We start from the raw sequence: 17,602 nt of genomic DNA, 5'->3' as shown, positions 1-17,602 counted from the left end.
GACATTTTGGTCAGAGGGTGGCTATTAAACAGGGTCACTGCTGATGAGGCCAGATGGGTCAAAGGTGGCAACTCGGCTGCCATCTGCTGCAATAGGTCCTGGGGTGCTTCTGCTGTTTTGCAATAACCTGCTGTTACCTGAGTTGCCAGTTGCTGTAGTACTTAAGTGCTGCTGCTGCTCCTAGGCCTGATTTTTGATCAACCACTTTAACAACTTGTCTGCTTGCATGGTAATATAGGGCCCCCTACATTTAAATTTCATAAGAAAGAACACTATGAGAAAGCCCAAATAATGCTGGCACAATTTAACATATTCTTGACAATGTTTCTTTTGAAATAGTTACTGGTAATTTAACAAAGAATATATAAAATCAACAGAATACACCCAAGAACATATATCCTTCATAGAATACAGCAGAGTGGAAAATTTAAGGCTGGTGACTGGATTATGTAAAGTGGGATTATAATAAGTGACAAAATATTACACAGCAGTATGGAACTAGGTGGCGCTCTTAATTAATGATCTCCAAACTTCTTAATATTTTCTATAGCATTTTGGTAAAGGAAAGTGTCGTTTCTGAAGGGTTTAATCTGGACTCTGTTGAAACACTTTTTTAACTTTAAATGTATTTTAACAAAGTGTTTTTGTTTGGTAAGCTTTTAATTTTGTGATATCATTTTACTTGACCCACACATTTTCTCTAATGATCTAAGTGCTTATCTAGATGGACAGTTTGTGCATGGTAAACTGTGGTACAAATTTACAGCACACTTGCATGTTGTGCAGTAACTGTCCACGTGGACCCCACAATGGTGCATTAAAAGTTCCCTACTGGGCTTCGAGCTACTCCCATTAAGTGTTAAACCTGAACAGTAGAAAACTGACATTTTCATACAATATAAATTTAAGTCTGGTGATTAATGTTTTGAAACCTACAACATGTACTTTTTGGCTCATATGCTGTATTTTAAATTGTAAATAAATTTATGGGCAATCTGGATTTATTTTACCTTCATCATGAAGCTGTTTGATTTGTTTTTTGTAAACCATTACTGCATTATTCTGATAGAGGAAGGAATTGCTGTCATGATTTTGTGAAACTGGAAAGAAATTGGAGTGGAGGTAGCCACTGTTTGGCTTTTCCATTCCTATATCATTTAGTTGTCTAATAATATTGTCTTTTAGAAAACTGTTTCCATTACAATCAATCTGGTTTTCATAACACCTAACATTATTTGGATTTTGTGTGTTACTAAAAGAGTTGCTGTCTTCCCCTATTGTTTTGATATTTACTCTTTTGTTTGCTGATCTGCCACAAATTCCAAAAAATGTTAAAAATACTGGAATAAAAACAAGACCATGAACAGCTCCAAACAAGATAACGAGAAACATAATCTTAAAAAATGTTCTGAAGATGTAAGCTTGTGCTGCAGACAGCACAATTACTCCTAATATAGTGGAGATAGCACCTTGTATCACGGGGTAGCCAAGAAGATACAGTGCATCAACTGCCTTCTCATTCATCGTTGACTTTTCACTTGAAACAAATGCATACGATATATGAGCAGAAAAATCTACTGAAAATCCGATGCAAATGACAAGGTTGAGCATAGATATGGAATCAAGATTGACATCCCAGTATGTCATGAAACCAGTAACGCCAACAATAACAGAAGCAATAGCAAAAGTTACCCACAAGGAGCAGAGCAGATTGGGAATAAGCAGCAAGGAAATACACAACATAACTCCAGAAGCAATTCCAACATTCTGAATGGTGTTTGGCACTATTACGATATACTGATCATAATATATGAATGCTGGGTGATATACCATTAATGGGATCTTACAGCCCTTGGCCAGGTCTCTTAATTGGTGTAAAAGGTTTTTCTCATCAACTGCAGTAGTAACGTTCACTGTTTGAATGAAAAAACGTGAGGCTGCAATTTCCTTATAGCGAATATCAATGTCCCATTCAAACTCTGGAAATAATTTATATAGTTCAGATAAATTACCCATGAAAAACGCCTTAGTATCTATATTCAGTGAACCAATTCTAGCAACATTCTCATACATTCGTAGCCATGACTCTGACAGACTCTTGTCCACGTAGGAGTTATTTTCTAAAGACTCCATACAGTTCTCAATGTCATTACGAATGGATAGATTCCAATAAGGTACATTTTCTGTGATAGTGACCATAATCCTAGGACCGTACTCTGAGAAATATTCATCTTCCCAGTCATAGTACCGAATGACATAAGAATCGTCACTAGCCAGATTTCGCAGGTCTATACCTTCCTTCATCTGAGTACACCCATAAATACTAGTAGCCAGGAACCCTCCATACAGCAACACCACAAACACTTTGGTCCAGATCTTTGTAAGGAAAGGACCATAATATTTCCTAAAGAATTTATTCATTGGATGTTCATCTTCTCTCCCAGAAGATTTATCAGAAAAGCCTCCTACACAGCACATGTTGTACAAGCAGGAGCGATGACGCTGAACAATGTCTTTCACTTTTGTGCAAATTAACCAGTGTCTGTTGCCTTCTTCCCTTTTACCATTTAAAGCAAGAACAGCTCCAAAGAATGTGATGTTGTATAAATAGCAGAAGATGAAAGCAGTTCCTGTGTAGAGACAAAAAGACTTCACAGATGGAAAGGAAGTCATGATCCCTATGTAGAAGGCTAAAACATCAGTGAGAGTGGTGATTGTGATAGACACTGCTGCCTCTGCATAAGTTTCAGCCATCCGCTTTTCAACTTTATTTTCAGGATTAGTCTGTTGCCAGGAGGAGATCATAATGAACATGTCATCAACACCAACCCCTACAAAAGGGAAAAGGTTAATAGCTTATTGTATATACCATCAACATCAGTTTCTAATAGAAAATAGCAAAAATGCAAAACAAGTAAGTTAAGCCACTAAATGTAATGACGAAAGCTGAGCCATAAGCATTGTGTTGACATGAAGTGAAGTTATGGACCCAGAGAAAATAACCACCCCCCAACTCATATATGACCTAATGTATTACATTTCCCATTGCACCTTGCCTTTAGGTGAGATTTCTCTCTCTCATTCTCCCTCTGTCTCTCTCTCACATTTCTCTGAAAGAGGAGCATGGCTGGGGCGATAAGGTATATCCCTCATTCATGATATGGAAATATAGAACAGCTTTCAGGAGCATGAATCCAGCTCCAATCTCACATTGAGCTGAATGGCCCTCTGATATTGTACCCTCCTCTATGACCATAGAGAATTGAGCCCCCACTCCCTCCCCCTTTTTTTTTAAAAAACATTCTGCACTGCTGAATACCAGAATGGGCAAACACCTTGAAAACGATGAATTTACTCAGTGGTCTGAACTTTTAATTGTGCGGATTCCTGATTCATGTTATGTTAAAATGGTCTCCCGCAAGGCATATTTTGCATTTCCACTTTTTCATCAAACCCATTTTTTCACTTACCCAGTATAAGAAATGGTGCATTTGCCACAGTCACGACAAATGGTACCCCACAGAACAGCAACAGTCCAAAGCTGCTTAGCACAGCTAACCCAGAAGACAGCACTCCAAATGCTGCAACCCACACTTTATTTCGTACACAGTCAACCCTGGAAAATTGTGTAAAAGCATCTTGTTTAGATTTTTGCATGCTTATATATATATATATATGCACTAGCATGCAAAATCCTTCTAATATATCAATTATAATTTTTTTTATCAAAGCAACTTTGAAAGCATGATTCTGATTAATACTTTATTGAGAGCACCAGGAACAAATATTTTAAAATCACACCATGGGTCAAATCAGTCCTCAGTTTAACCAGCATAATCACAGTGTAGTTGCATGAGTTTAACTGACAGCAGAATTGTTGTACCACTCCCTTCCCCCATCGTACAGTCGTCCAGGTTAAAGTTGTTTCGTTGTTATGTTGCTGATCAATTAGGGAACATGCTCATTTAAAGTTGTGCAATGTTTCCTTCTAATGTTGTTTGGCAGCTGCCTGCTTTGTCCACCGCTTGCAGGAAGAGCAGTCTGTTGCAGCTAGCTAGTGGGGGCTTGGAACCAGGGTGGACTGGCAGCCCCCCATCAGCTCCCTGCTCCCCTAAGTTCCCTGTGCTGCAGCTGCCAGCAGGCTAGCAATTGCAGTTGTCCCTCCCCACATGTGATGCTCTTGCCCTCTGCCTTGGAGCTGCTCCCCAAGCCTCCTGATTGCTTTCTTGGGGAGGGTGCTAATGTCAGGGTGTCCCCCTGCACCTACACCCCGCTTACCCCTTCTTCTCCATATAGAGCAGGGTGGGGACAGGGACGGAGAGAGACAGAGAGATCCTGGGGTAAAAGCTGCTCTCTCAACTTCCTGATCCACTTAAAAAGACAATGCACTTAAGAGTGGGTCAGCTTACTTAAAGCGGCAATGTGCATCTCTCTCTCCCGCACACAGGGTGTGTGTCTGGCCACGTCCAGACTAGGAATTAAAATCGATTTTAGATACGCAACTTCAGCTACGAGAATAACGTAGCTGAAGTCGAATTTCTAAAATCGAGGTACTCACCAGTCTGGACGGCGCTGCATCGATGTCCGCGGCTCTCCGTGTCGATTCCGGAACTCCGTTCGGATTGATGGAGTTCCGGAATCGATGTAAGCGCGCTCGGGGATCGATACACCGCGTCCAGACTAGACGCGATATATCGATCCCCGAGCAATCGATTTTAACCCGCCGATGCCGCGGGTTAGTCTGGACGAGGGCTCTGTCTCTGTCTGCTATGCTGTCTCCCCAGGGCCGCTGCAAGGATGTTTCGCGGCTTAGGCGAAAATTCCACCTTGCGCCCTCCCCGCTCCCCGAGCCTGCGGCAGCTCCCTGCCCTCCCCACCCTGAGGCACCCTCCCCCCGCGGCAGCTCCCCCCCGTGCCCTGAGGTGCCCCCTCTGTGCAGCTCCCCCATCCCCTCGCCCTGGGGCACCACCACATGGCAGCTCTCCCCCCGGGGAGCTGTGTGGCAGCTCCCCACCCCCTCTCCCAGGGCTGGTGCTTCCATTTAGGCGACCTAGGCGGTTGCCTAGGGCATCAGGATTTGGGGGGGCGGCATTTTGCTGCTCTCGGCGGCAATTCGGCGGCGGGGGGCCCTTCCGCGCTCTGGGTTTTCGGCGGCAATTCTGTGGCGGGTCCTTCACTTGCTCCGGGACCCGCCGCTGAAGTGCCCTGAAGACCGGGAGTGTGGAAGGACCCCCCCTCGCCACAGAATTGCCGCCGCTGACCAGGAGCGTGGAAGGACCCCCGCCTAGGGTGCCAAAAACCCTGGTGCCGCTCCTGCCCTCTCTGCCCTAAGGTGCCCTCCCCGTGGCAGCTTCCCTCCCAGGCCCAGGGAGCCATGCGGCAGTTCCCCGCCCCAGCTCACCCTGCTCCGCCTCCTCCCCAAGCACGGCGTTGCTGCTTCACTTCTCCCGCCTCCCAGGCTTGCGGCGCCTAAGCTGATTGGCGCCGCAAGCCTGGGAGGCAGGAGAAGTGAAGCGGTGTGCTCGGGGAGGAGGCGGAGCAGGGGTGAGCTGGAGTGGGGAGTCCCCCTGCGTGCCGCCCCCCCACTTGCTGCAGGAGGCCCTCCCTGTCCCCCCTGCTCCAGTTCCCTCCACCTAAATGTCGGCAGCGACCGGGGCGGCTGAAGATCTGGCCGCCCCGGTCGCCGCTGAAGAAAATGCTGCCCTCCAAATCCTAGTGCCCCAGGGGACCGCCTAGGTCGCCTAATAGGTTGTACCAGCCCTGTGTCTCCCCTGCCCTCAATTCCTGTTGCCTTGTAGAATGTGAGGCTACATTAACAACAATGTATTAACCTTTGAGGGTTCAGCGAAGTGCTAGTTCATCATTTAGCACAGGGGTTCTCAAACTGGGGGTTGGGACCCCTCAGGGAGTCACGAGGTTACTACATGGGGGGTTGTGAGCTGTCAGCCTCCACCCCAACCCCTGCTTTGCCTCCAGCATTTATAATGATGTTAAATATATAAAAAGAACTTTTATATGAGGGAGTTGCACTCAGAGGCTTACTATGTGAAAGGGGTCACCAGTACAAAAGTTTGAGAACCACTGATTTAGCAGCAAGGCATTCCCTGGGAAATATCCCACTCTCTTCTACTCTCTTCCTTCACTACCTCAACCAAGCTTCACAATCATCATAGCTATGAACAGTATTAAATTGTTTGTTTAAAACGCATACTGTGTGTACATATATATATAGTTTTTGTCTGGTGAAAAAACATTTCCCTGGAACCTAACCCCCCCCATTTACATTAATTCTTATGGGGAAATTGGATTTGCTTAACATCATTTCGCTTAAAGTCGCATTTTTCAGGAACATAACTACAATGTTAAGTGAGGAGTTACTGTACAAGGATGGATAAAAGTCAAAGTATTATGATGCCACCTACTGGGAAACAAAGAGTTGTGAACTCTGCCCTGCTTATGTAAACCTTAACCAGATCCTCTTCTTTCAGTTTTGCCTCCTTGCCTTGGAAGTGTGGAATCCTTTCTCCAGTTCTCTTTCTCCTTCTCATTATCTTGCAGAGATAATAAGGAAAAAAGAGAAGATAAGAAAAAGGAAAGAAAATGGACATAGGCAAGAAACCTGAGGGCTTTGTTTTAGTCTGGAGGGAAAGAGTGAAAGGCAGAGCTCTGAGCTCTGCCACTGAGCTTCTGTCTTTTGCAGCAAGGGAAAGGCTCAACTAGGGCAGCCATTCATTTGGACATTGTCTCCCACTTCTGAGATAGTTTCCAGGATGTCTAGTCTTTGGCTCTCTTATGAGCAACAAGTTGGCTCCCATGATGAGAGTATGTGGGCCATAGCATGCTGCCTCTCTGCCAGACCAATATTAAGCACCCTGCTTCAGGCTGCAGCCCTGCTTCACAGCTTACACAGCTCTGTAATAGCTTCTCTATCCTTCACAGAGTCCAGGGGTCCCAGCTGGTCCTCATGCTAGTGAGTCCAAATCTGATGAATATTATCAGGAGCCAATAATTTTTCTTTTGGCCCCATTGTTTAATACATTGTTGGAAAAGTATGCAGGTTATGTTGGGAATGTATATCTTAGTTTGGTGTGAAATAAATGCTTTTAGTGCATCTTTGTCCTTCATAAATGAAAACACAAGGCTTGATCTTGCAAGATCCTGAGGACTATCAATCCCCACTGAAATTAACATGAGTAAAGAGGACTCTGTCTCTGTCTATAGAATCCCTTTATACCATGCCTACCAAGGCAGTATCTAAGCATCTTGCAAGAGATGCTCAGTGCCTCACAGAATCAACCTCTTTAGCTATGAAAATGTCCTGCTGATCATCTACACCTGACTAGTGGAAAACCAGACATGAAAGGGCTGGGGAAAGTTGTAGATTGAAACTTTACAGTGAAGCAGAGAGGAACAGAATTGCTTTAACAATAATATTTTTCACTTATTCTAATAAAGCTTTTCTGCTCTCAGGATACAGTATTTCTTTCTCTGATTCTTTACATATGCCATATGACATGGTGTCAGAAGTTGACTAATTCTAGACATAAATAAGAGGAAAAGAAAATGCCAAAGTTCCTGCTCTCCACAAGTCTTGGTAATCACATGGAATGGACTGAGAGCAGAGGTGAGCTGGAGCCAGTTCCCACAGGTTCCCAAGAACCAGTTGCTAAAATTATCCGTGGAGAACTGGTTGTTAAAGGACCAGGGGATGGGCAAAGAACTCCTGTCCCCGGGCTGGACCATCTTGTTTCTCCCAGGATTCCCAGCTGCAGAGGCTGAGGCTCCCCTGGCCCTTCCCCCAGCCCCCCCAGCTGCAGCATTGCCAGCCATCAGCATCAGCTGGGCAGCTTAGCGGAGCTCTGGAGTCGTCCTCCTGCTACTTTTTGAGAGGCCCAGCAAGGTGTATGTGGAAGTCCTGCTGCAAGCTACAGGGCTGGCCAGAGGGGAGGGGAGGGGGCAAGTGGGGCAATTGGCCTGAGCCCTGCAGGGGCCCCTGGCCCCATGAGGATGTCTCTCCCGGGCCCTCCCCAGCTTCCCCTACCCCGAAGAGCCACAGCATGGCCAGCAGCTGGGCAGCTCTGCTGAGCTCTGGGCTGCCGGCAAGGTAAGGGGGCTGCAAGCTGTAGGGCCGTGGGGGGGGGGGCAAGTGGGGCAATTTGACCCAGGCCCCTGACCCCATGAGGATGTCTACCCCCAACCCCCTCTACAGAGCTGAAGCATGGCCAGCAGCTGTACAGCTCAGTTGAGCTCCTGAGTCTTATAGACTCTAGGACTGGAAGGGACCTCGAGAGGTCATCGAGTCCAGTCCCCTGCCCTCATGGCAGGACCAAATACTGTCTAGACCATTCCTAACAGACATTTATCTAACCTACTCTTAAATATCTCCAGAGATGGAGATTCCACAACTTCCCTAGGCAATCTATTCCAGTGTTTAACTACCCTGACAGTTAGGAACTTTTTCCTAATGTCCAACCTAAATCTCCCTGGCTGCAGTTTAAGCCCATTGCTTCTTGTTCTATCATTAGAGGCTAAGTCGTCCTGCTGCTTTGAGCTGACAGCAAGGTAAGGGGGGAGGGGGCTGCACGCTCTAGGGTTGCCGGGGGGGCAAGTGAGGCAATTTGCTCCAGGACCTGCAGGGACCCCCGGCCCCATGGGTATGTCTCCCCCCACCTCAGCCCCTCCCCCGCTCCCCCCCCCAAATCGGAACTTTTTATAGGGAACTGGTTGTTAAGATTTTGGCAGCTCATTACTAGCTGAGAGGAAGAAACACATCACAAGATTCTGAGCCATAATGTATTTTACACAGGGAACAGCAATGCCCAGAGAAGTTCATTAGGTGCAAAATTGAAACTGTTTATAAATGGAATTAAAATTGAAATTAAATTAAAATGAATTGACAGGCTGCAATCAGGGACTCATCATCAAGCCATTGTATGCCTAGTGAGGGTCCCACTGCGAATAGCTCTTGGGCCTTGCACTATTTATCAATGGCATGGAAGGGAAACATAAACTCATCAGTAAGGCTAAGATTTTGTCACAGTTATTTTAATAAAAGTCAGTCAGTGTCACGAACAATAACAAAAATTCATGGAAGCCTGAGACCTATCCATGATTTTTACTAAAAACTGACTGCAACAAAATGGGGGTGGGGCCTAGCACCCATCGCTGCTGTTGCTCAAGGGTCCCCCACGTGCCCCTGGTGGCCTCAAAGATCCTGGGTCCCCCACCAACGTTCACACCACCATGGGCCTCATCTGCTGCCCACGGTGCCTGGAAGCTTTGGAGGTCTCCTCACCCACTCGCACGAACTGGGGCTGCCAGGGGCCTCCCTTGCTGCCCACGGTGCCTGGGAGCTGCTGGGATCCACCCTGCTGCTCCACGGCTGCCTGGAACTGCCAGGTTTTTCCCCTCACCCATACACCTGTGGTGGTTGGGAGTTCCAGGGTCCCCCTGCTGCCCTTGGAGGCTGGGAGTTCCAGGGTCGCCCACCTGCTACTGTGGTAGCTGGGAGCTGCTGGGGTCCGCCCTACCGCCTGTGGTGCTGAGAGGTGAAGGTTCCCATTGCTGCCTGTGGTGCTGGGAGCTGCAGGGTCCCCCAGCCACCACTTCAGAACTTCGGGCCCAAGTGCTGGTAGTTCTGGGGGGGCTTTGGTGGCCTGCGGGCAGTCGAGAGCTCCCCCTGCTGGCTGACAGCTCTAGCTCAGCCACCCTGGTCTGAAGTGGAAATATTACGGAGGTCTCTGGAAGACATGGATTTCATCCTCTGTGACATAATCTTAGCCTTAATTATCACTTATAAAGTTCACAGATGATACAAAGATTGGGGGAATGGTAAATAATGAAGTGAACAGGTTACTGATACAGAGAGCTGGATCTTTTGGTAAGCTGGGTGCAAGCTAATAATATGTTTTAATAAGGCTAAAAGTTAAGGTTAAAGTTATAAAGTTAAAACCAAATGTAAAGTTATAGACCTAGGAACAAAGCCTATTATTCCAGGATGGGAGACTCTATTCTGGGAATCAGTGACTCTGAAAAATACTTGAGCGTCATGGTGCATAATCAGCTGAACATGAGTTGCCAGTGCAACGCTTTGGCCAATAATGATAGTGCACTCCTTTGATGTATAAACGGGAACATCAGTAGAAGTAGGAAGGTTATATTACCTCTATATTTGGCACTGGTGTGATTTCTGCCAGAATACTCTATCCAGTTCTGGTGTCCACATTTCAAGGATGTTGATAAACTGGAAAGAGTTCAGAGAACATCCGCAAGAATGGAAACATAACATATGTGGGCCACATACAATACTACCTGTATGGCCCTGAGGATGTCACTTCAGCCTCAGCTCTGTGCAGATTGGGCACAAGCAGCTTGTGGGATGCAGGTTGAGAAACACTGGCCCACACAGTAGAAGCATATGTAGAAAAGGTAATAAGGATATTTGAACATGTCCATGGAAGAAAAGAAGTCAAGGAAATATGCCAAGCAAGGATGAGTGCCTATTTTCTGGGATCTCTGTTCAAAGACAGCATTCATGTATAGGGTTGGATCTCAAGATTTCAATATTATAGTTAAATTTAAATTTGATTCAGGAGCAGAAACAACCTTGATTTGTAAAGAGACTTTTAATAAGATAAGTTCTACTCTGATAATTTAAGCAAATCACCTGGAAAAACCCTCCTCAAGGCCAGAAATCTGGATGACTAGTGAAGTTGGTAACTCATCTGGATCTATAATTTCTCATTAAATATTAATTTCTGTTAAAGATTGTTTATACCAAAAAAGTAAGTATGTGCTGATGGCTCACACATGAGGATATGTGTGCCATTTCTTTAAACTTTAAAAGATCCTGGACAGAAGCTCTAAAGTGAAGGAAAGAGAGAGAGAGGCAGTATAAGGATAATACCATTTTCTTTATTCTAATAAAGTTCCTTCTTCAATGTTAAGAAAATGACTGTTTCTGTGACTTTTTATCATTATCACAATACACTCAGTGAGTATATTTTATTAAATAAGAAATGGTAAAACCTCTGAAATATTAAACATTAATACTGATAAATGAGCTGCAATGAGGAAAATAAAAAATGAGGAATAAAAATACGGACATGGACTTTCTTTTGTGCTCACAGAAGAACTGATCACATGGTAGATTTCTGAAATTTGTATTGTTCCAAAATCTTTCATAAATCAAAAAGGCCATGCTAAATAATGAACTGTTCAGCCATTTAGATACAGGATTGAGCAAAATAGCTCTGTTGTAAAAGTTAAATATTTAACTAATGTAAATAAACAAAAGTCGATTACGGCTAACATATTCATTCCCTGATAGTTCGGAGACCACAAATAGAAGTTCTGAATTGGGGACAAGAGGCCAAATTAGTCTATTTGTGTCATGTTTAATCTGACTGTTTAAGAAACTAACTTAAGAAAAGATTGATTTGTGTTTTTAAAAGTTTTAGGAATAGTTATGAAATTAAAGAATTAAAGTTATCTTAAATTTGGTTAAGAAAATAATATATTTTCTTTATGATTTGAGGCTAGTAAGGAAAAGGTCCCAATCAACTAGTAAAAGAAGGCTCTGAGAATGAGGATTTATAAGAATGTAGTGGGAGAAGGATGTATGGTTCAAAAAGTAACTATAAAATAAAGAGCGGCAATAACAAGAAAAAAAAAGGTGTCTTAAAAGAAACAAGCACAAATCTTCCCACTCTGCTGCTGGTAGGCAAAGGGTGGTGGTGGTGAAGGAGATAAGAAAGGAAGACTGTAGAAGAAGGAAAGTAAGGATAAACTGCCTCAAATTTGGGATTTTTTTTGCTAATACTAGTAGGTTAGCTGAAAGGGAAAGAAGAGAGCTGTGAATTTGAAGAATCTTTATCAGATCAGGGCCAATTAAACTGGGACAGAGCAGAATGAGAGGACTATTCTCTGGTCTGGTCCATCTGTAAATATAATTGACCATATCCTTATGAATGTGTGTTACTGTGTTGGATGTAGTAAATTGTTTATTGTCTAGGCTTTTTAGATATGTTTAAAACAATTGTAGAAACGGTAGTTGGCCTTTGGATTTAATAAAGGAATTTATGGTTAAGTTAATGTTTGGTGTTGCCTTATCATAAATAATAACTCCAGCCCAGGGACAGTTAGAAGACTCAACCTTTCCTAAGTATCAGAGGGGTAGCCGTGTTAGTCTGGATCTGTAAAAGCAGCAAAGAATCCTGTGGCACCTCATAGACTAACAGACATTTTGGAGCATGAGCTTTCGTGGGTGAATACCCACTTCCTCAGATGCATGTAGTGGAAATTTCCAGGAGCAGGTATATATATGCAGGCAAGCTAGAGATAATGAGGTAGTTCAATCAGGGAGGATGAGGCCCTGTTCTAGCAGTTGAGGTGTGAAAACCAAGGGAGGAGAAACTGGTTTTGTAATTGGCAAGCCATTCACAGTCTTTGTTTAATCCTGAGATGATGGTGTCAAATTTGCAGATGAACTGAAGCTCAGCAGTTTCTCTTTGAAGTCTGGTCCTGAAGTTTTTTTGCTGCAGGATGGCCACCTTAAGGTCCACCATGGATGTAGAGGCTCTCTGCACGAACATCCCACACACAGATGGAATACAAGCTCTCAGGAAGAGTATCCCTGATGATGCCACAGCACAACTGGCTGCTGAGCTCTGTGCCTTTATCCTCACACACAACTATTTCAAATTTGATGACAATATATATCTCCAGATCAGTGGCACCACTATGGGCACCCGCATGGCCCCACAATATGCCAATATTTTTATTGCCGACCTGGAACAACGCTTCCTCAGCTCTCGTCCACTCACGCCCCTTCTCTACCTACACTACATTGATGACATCTTCATCATCTGGATCCATGGGAAGGAGTCTCTGGAAAAATTCCACCACGATTTCAACAGCTTCCACCCCACCATCAACCTCAGCCTGGACCAGTCTACACAGGCGGTCCATTTCCTAGACACCACGGTGCAAATAAATGATGGTCACATTACCACCACCCTATACCGAAAACCTACGGACCGCTATGCCTACCTTCATACCTCCAGCTTCCATCCTGGGCACATCACACGATCCATTGTCTACAGCCAAGCACTGAGGTACAACAGCATCTGCTCTAACCCCTCAGACAGAGACCAACACCTACAAAATCTCCACCAAGCATTCTCAAAACTACAATACCCACACGAGGAAATAAGGAAACAGATCAACAAGCCAGACATGTACCCAGAAGCCTCCTACTGCAAGACAAACCCAAGAAAGAAACCAACAGGACTCCACTGGCCATCACATACAGTCCCCAGCTAAAACCTCTCCAACACATCATCAGGGATCTACAACCCATCCTGGACAATGATCCCACACTTTCACAGGCCTTGGGTGGCAGGCCAGTCCTCGCCCACAGGCAACCTGCCAACCTGAAACATATTCTCACCAGCAACTGCACACTGCACCATAGTAACTCTAGCTCAGGAACCAATCCATGCAACAAACCTCGATGCCAACTCTGCCCACATATCTACACCAGCGACACCATCACAGGACCTAACCACATCAGCCACACCATCACCGGTTCATTCACCTGCACCTCCACCAATGTAATATACACTATCATATGCCAGCAATGCCCCTCTGCTATATACATCGGCCAAACTGGACAGTCGCTACGAAAAAGGATAAATGGACACAAATCAGATATTAGGAATGGCAATATACAAAAACCTGTAGCAGAACACTTCAACCTCCCCGGCCATACTATAGCAGACCTTAAGATGGCCATCCTACAGCAAAAAAACTTCAGGACCAGACTTCAAAGAGAAACCGCTGAGCTTCAGTTCATCTGCAAATTTGACACCATCATCTCAGGATTAAACAAAGACTGTGAATGGCTTGCCAATTACAAAACCAGTTTCTCCTCCCTTGGTTTTCACACCTCAACTGCTAGAACAGGGCCTCATCCTCCCTGATTGAACTACCTCATTATCTCTAGCTTGCCTGCATATATATACCTGCTCCTAGAAATTTCCACTACATGCATCTGAGGAAGTGGGTATTCACCCACGAAAGCTCATGCTCCAAAACATCTGTTAGTCTATAAGGTGCCACAGGATTCTTTGCTGCTTTAACCTTTCCTAATTTAGCTTTTATTAAAAATGGAGAAATATCTTTATATATTTGGAATAGTGCATTTTCTAGTTTTTGTTTTACATGAAATGTTAGTGTATTGAATCCCAAAACCTTCATAAAAATGTTCTAGAGTATTCACAAATCACAAACTACCATAAAGAGATTTTCCCATCCCTAAAACAATGTAAAACTGATAATTTATCAAAACATGAAACTCAGAAAAATGCACATATTCATATTACACCATTTTACTTGAACATTTCATACATATTTGTCTTTGTTTCAAAATGTTTTCTTCAAATTAAGGATAACATACTGAAATGTTGATCTTATATAGGCCAAAACTACAGACAGATGCATAGGTGCAGGAGGGAAAGATTTTCACGTTGGAACCTGGCAGCCTAGAAACTCATTTTGGTCACTGTGAACTGCCTCAAATCCGTATTTTCAGATTGTCCTGCAATGTAGCAGGAGTAACTAGATATATAAGAAATGGTATCTGCACATCCTGACGGAGGACAGCTTCAATTGCAAAGAAGCTTATGAATGGCACCCCACTTATTTTTCACTTTCATTCTATTTTATTCCATTTTGTGTCAGTGTTCAAACTTGAGGTACACAGAAAACTCTGCCTAGTCTAAACACCTGCGATGGATATTTGAACACCTGCTGTCATGGCCAAGGATCTCTGTACCCTGTATGTGCTATTGCAGAATTGGTCCCTCTATGTGCTAAATTACTTCAGAAAAATCTGTATAAGTGTAAGATTCCTTTCTTGTATGGGGGTCAGACGAGATGAAACTTTCAAGCTGAATTTTAGTGGCATTCTGCTGCCAGCTGGGGTCCCGCCTCCTGGCCCCACTCAGCCTGTTGCCTGCCTGGATGGACAGAACCCTGGGCCGGCAATGGGCTGAGCGGGGCTAGTGGCCGGCACCCCAGCTGGCAGGAGCTGGCAGATGGAACCCTAGATCGGCAGCGGGCTGACCCACTCAGCCCGCTGCCAGTCTGGGGTTCCGTCTGCTGCCCCTGCTGCCAGTCTGGGGTTCCATCTGTCGGCTCCTGCCAACCGGGGTTCTGGCCGCCAGTCCCGCTCAGCCTGCTGTCAGTTTGGGGTTCCGTCTGCCGACCCCTGTAAATGTGAAATGTATTACTGGCACGCAAAACCTTAAATTACAGCAAATAAATGAAGACTTGGCACACCACTTCTCAAAGGTTGCTGACCCCTTGACCAGGGCCTCGTTGTGCTAGGCAAGAGGGTCCTTTCTGAAAGAACTAATTATGAACTCTTCTTTTTCCAGTTGGCTTGATCTAAGTTGGTATTTGTTTGAGGTTTGCAACTCTGAAATATGGATTTAAATAGACGGAAAAAGAATGTAAATGATTTGAAAAAAAACACAAAGAAATCTGTTGGGAAAATTTTTAAATTTAGTATTTAGTATGGTTGCTTAGCTAATGTAATCTTTTTTCTAATATAGATACAGGTCATCAGCAATATTTGAGTTACTAAAACATGAAAAATTTGTATAAGTGTAAGATTCCTTTCTTGTATGGGGGTCAGACTAGATGACCCTTTTGGTCTCTTTGAACACTATGATTCTATGTTTGTTTTGATTCATTTCAGTAAAATGGAAAATATATAAATGAGTAAGTTCAAAAGAGAATTAACAGAAGACAAGATCTTACCTTAAACAAGAAATAATGGAAAAGGTTATAGTTAGAAAGTATGTTATGGAAAACAGGGGGATCACTTTCCTGGTATTTCCTTCAAACTCTTCCTGTCTGGATATTGAGGTAAAGTAAGCCACCTGCCACCAAAAAATATAATGGGTTAAATAAAATTTTTCTTTAGCCTTGTATTTTATACATATAATTAAAATATTATAGGAATAGGGTTCAGATTGTTATTTTAGGCACTTTCATTTTAATTATGATTTTAGCTATAATTATCTACTGTGAACCCTAAGCTAAAAATCACATATTAAGAATAGAAAGAAATTAGCACATAGTTAAGTATTAATTAAAACTAATCATACAGTCCAAGAGAAGATGAATGACCATGCCGCCTAGCCTGAGCGCGGCGTGGTTCGGCTCAGGGGCCGGTTTAAAACGGCTCGCGGGCTGGATTCAGTTCGCCGGCTGCAGTTTGCCCACCCCGGCCTGGAGTGAACACGGCAACCTAGCCCAGGGCAGGTGCAGCACAAGGGGCCCCTCCCTGGGGCATTTCAGCGCCTTTCCTCTCACGCCGGATCCGTGCTTGGGTGCCGGGTTTGGGCACAGAGCCCGGCTCTCCCGCCCCCGAAGCGCGGAGGCTCCAGCCCCAGGCTCCCGCTGCACAGCCCGGGGAGGGCTCCGTACCCCGGGGGCTGCTCGGCACTGTACCTGGACAGAGGTGAGATTTAAAGCCTCCAGCTCAGCCGGGATGCGCTGGAGGAAGTTTTCCAGCCACTGCAAACTCCTCTCTCGGTCCGCGGCTTCGTCTTCTCTCAGGTAATAAACCAGCCTCAGGGCTTTGGCTGCCTGCACCCGGGAGGCGCCCGCTCCGCCAGCCAGCTGGACGCCTCCTAGGAAGGTGCCCATGAAAACGCTGCTCCCGAAGCCGGGGTAGGTGAGCTGCGGGAGGAGGGGCTCTAGCCGGGCCGGCTCCCCCTGCACTGCCGCCAGGAGCGGGTTGGGGCTGCTGCAGGACCCACTGCTCCGGACGCACAGGTCCGGGTAGGAGAGTTGGGTGCCTGGGTCCCCCCCGGGAACAGCGAGGCTCTGCACCGCCCCGTCCAGCCGCAGGAGCTCCCCGAAGGCTCCCGCCGTCAGGATGTTGTTGCCTGAGGCGGAGACCGCGATGAGGGAGGCGAAGGCGCCCTCTGTGAGCAGCCTCTGGCCGGAGAAGCGCTCGGAGTCGCGGGTCGGGAAATGCTCCTGCGCAAAGCGCCTCTCGCTCTTGGCGGGCCCCCCGAGCGGCGTGAACTGCCCCTCTATGCCATTGGCTTGTCTCTGCGGCAAGAAGAGGAAGCCCGCGCCGAGCCCGCCCGAGAGCAGCAGCGGGAGCAGCAGGAAGGGCCACGGGTGGGCGCCTACCAGCCCCCCCAGCCGGGCGAAACGCCGGCTGAGAAACAGCGCAAAGTTGTCGTGCGGGTGCGGGGGGATGGTCGGTTCGGGGCCGGGACCTGGTTCTGGGTCCAACTCAGAGCCCATCTCCCCGCTGCCCCGCCTCTGCTGCTGGGTCCCGGCCTTCCCGCCGGGCTCCTCGGGCCCCATGCCCTGTCCGCTGCCCCCCGCTCCTGGCTTCCTGCGCCCCCTGGCTGCTCCTGGCCCCGCTCCCTTCCCCGGCGCTAGCGGTTCAGGGCAGGGGGAGGGGCAGCTCTGCATCTCGCCTGCTCTCATCTGCACTTCACTAGCTGCCTAAGGCCGCCGCGTGGGAGAAGAAAGAATTGTCTCTAAGCCCTGTGGTTCCATGGTCCTGCTC

General features: G+C 45.9%; 1 protein-coding gene across 1 annotated transcript; it reads right to left on the bottom strand.

Moving 5' to 3' along the window:
• Nucleotides 1-984: 984 nt before the first annotated feature.
• Nucleotides 985-17,394, bottom strand: PTCHD3 (patched domain containing 3). Its single transcript, XM_030549274.1, has 4 exons — nucleotides 16,522-17,394; nucleotides 15,826-15,947; nucleotides 3,471-3,616; nucleotides 985-2,831 (listed from the first exon to the last, which is right to left on the bottom strand). The coding sequence occupies exons 1-4, from the start codon at nucleotides 17,392-17,394 to the stop codon at nucleotides 985-987; spliced, it is 2,988 nt and encodes a 995-aa protein (XP_030405134.1).
• Between the last annotated feature and the right edge of the window lie 208 nt (nucleotides 17,395-17,602).

Source organism: Gopherus evgoodei, chromosome 2 (assembly GCF_007399415.2).
Source record: "Gopherus evgoodei ecotype Sinaloan lineage chromosome 2, rGopEvg1_v1.p, whole genome shotgun sequence".
NCBI classification, from domain to species: domain Eukaryota; kingdom Metazoa; phylum Chordata; order Testudines; family Testudinidae; genus Gopherus; species Gopherus evgoodei.
Note: the sequence above shows the minus strand (reverse complement) of the source record. Positions and strands in the feature narration are given on the sequence as shown.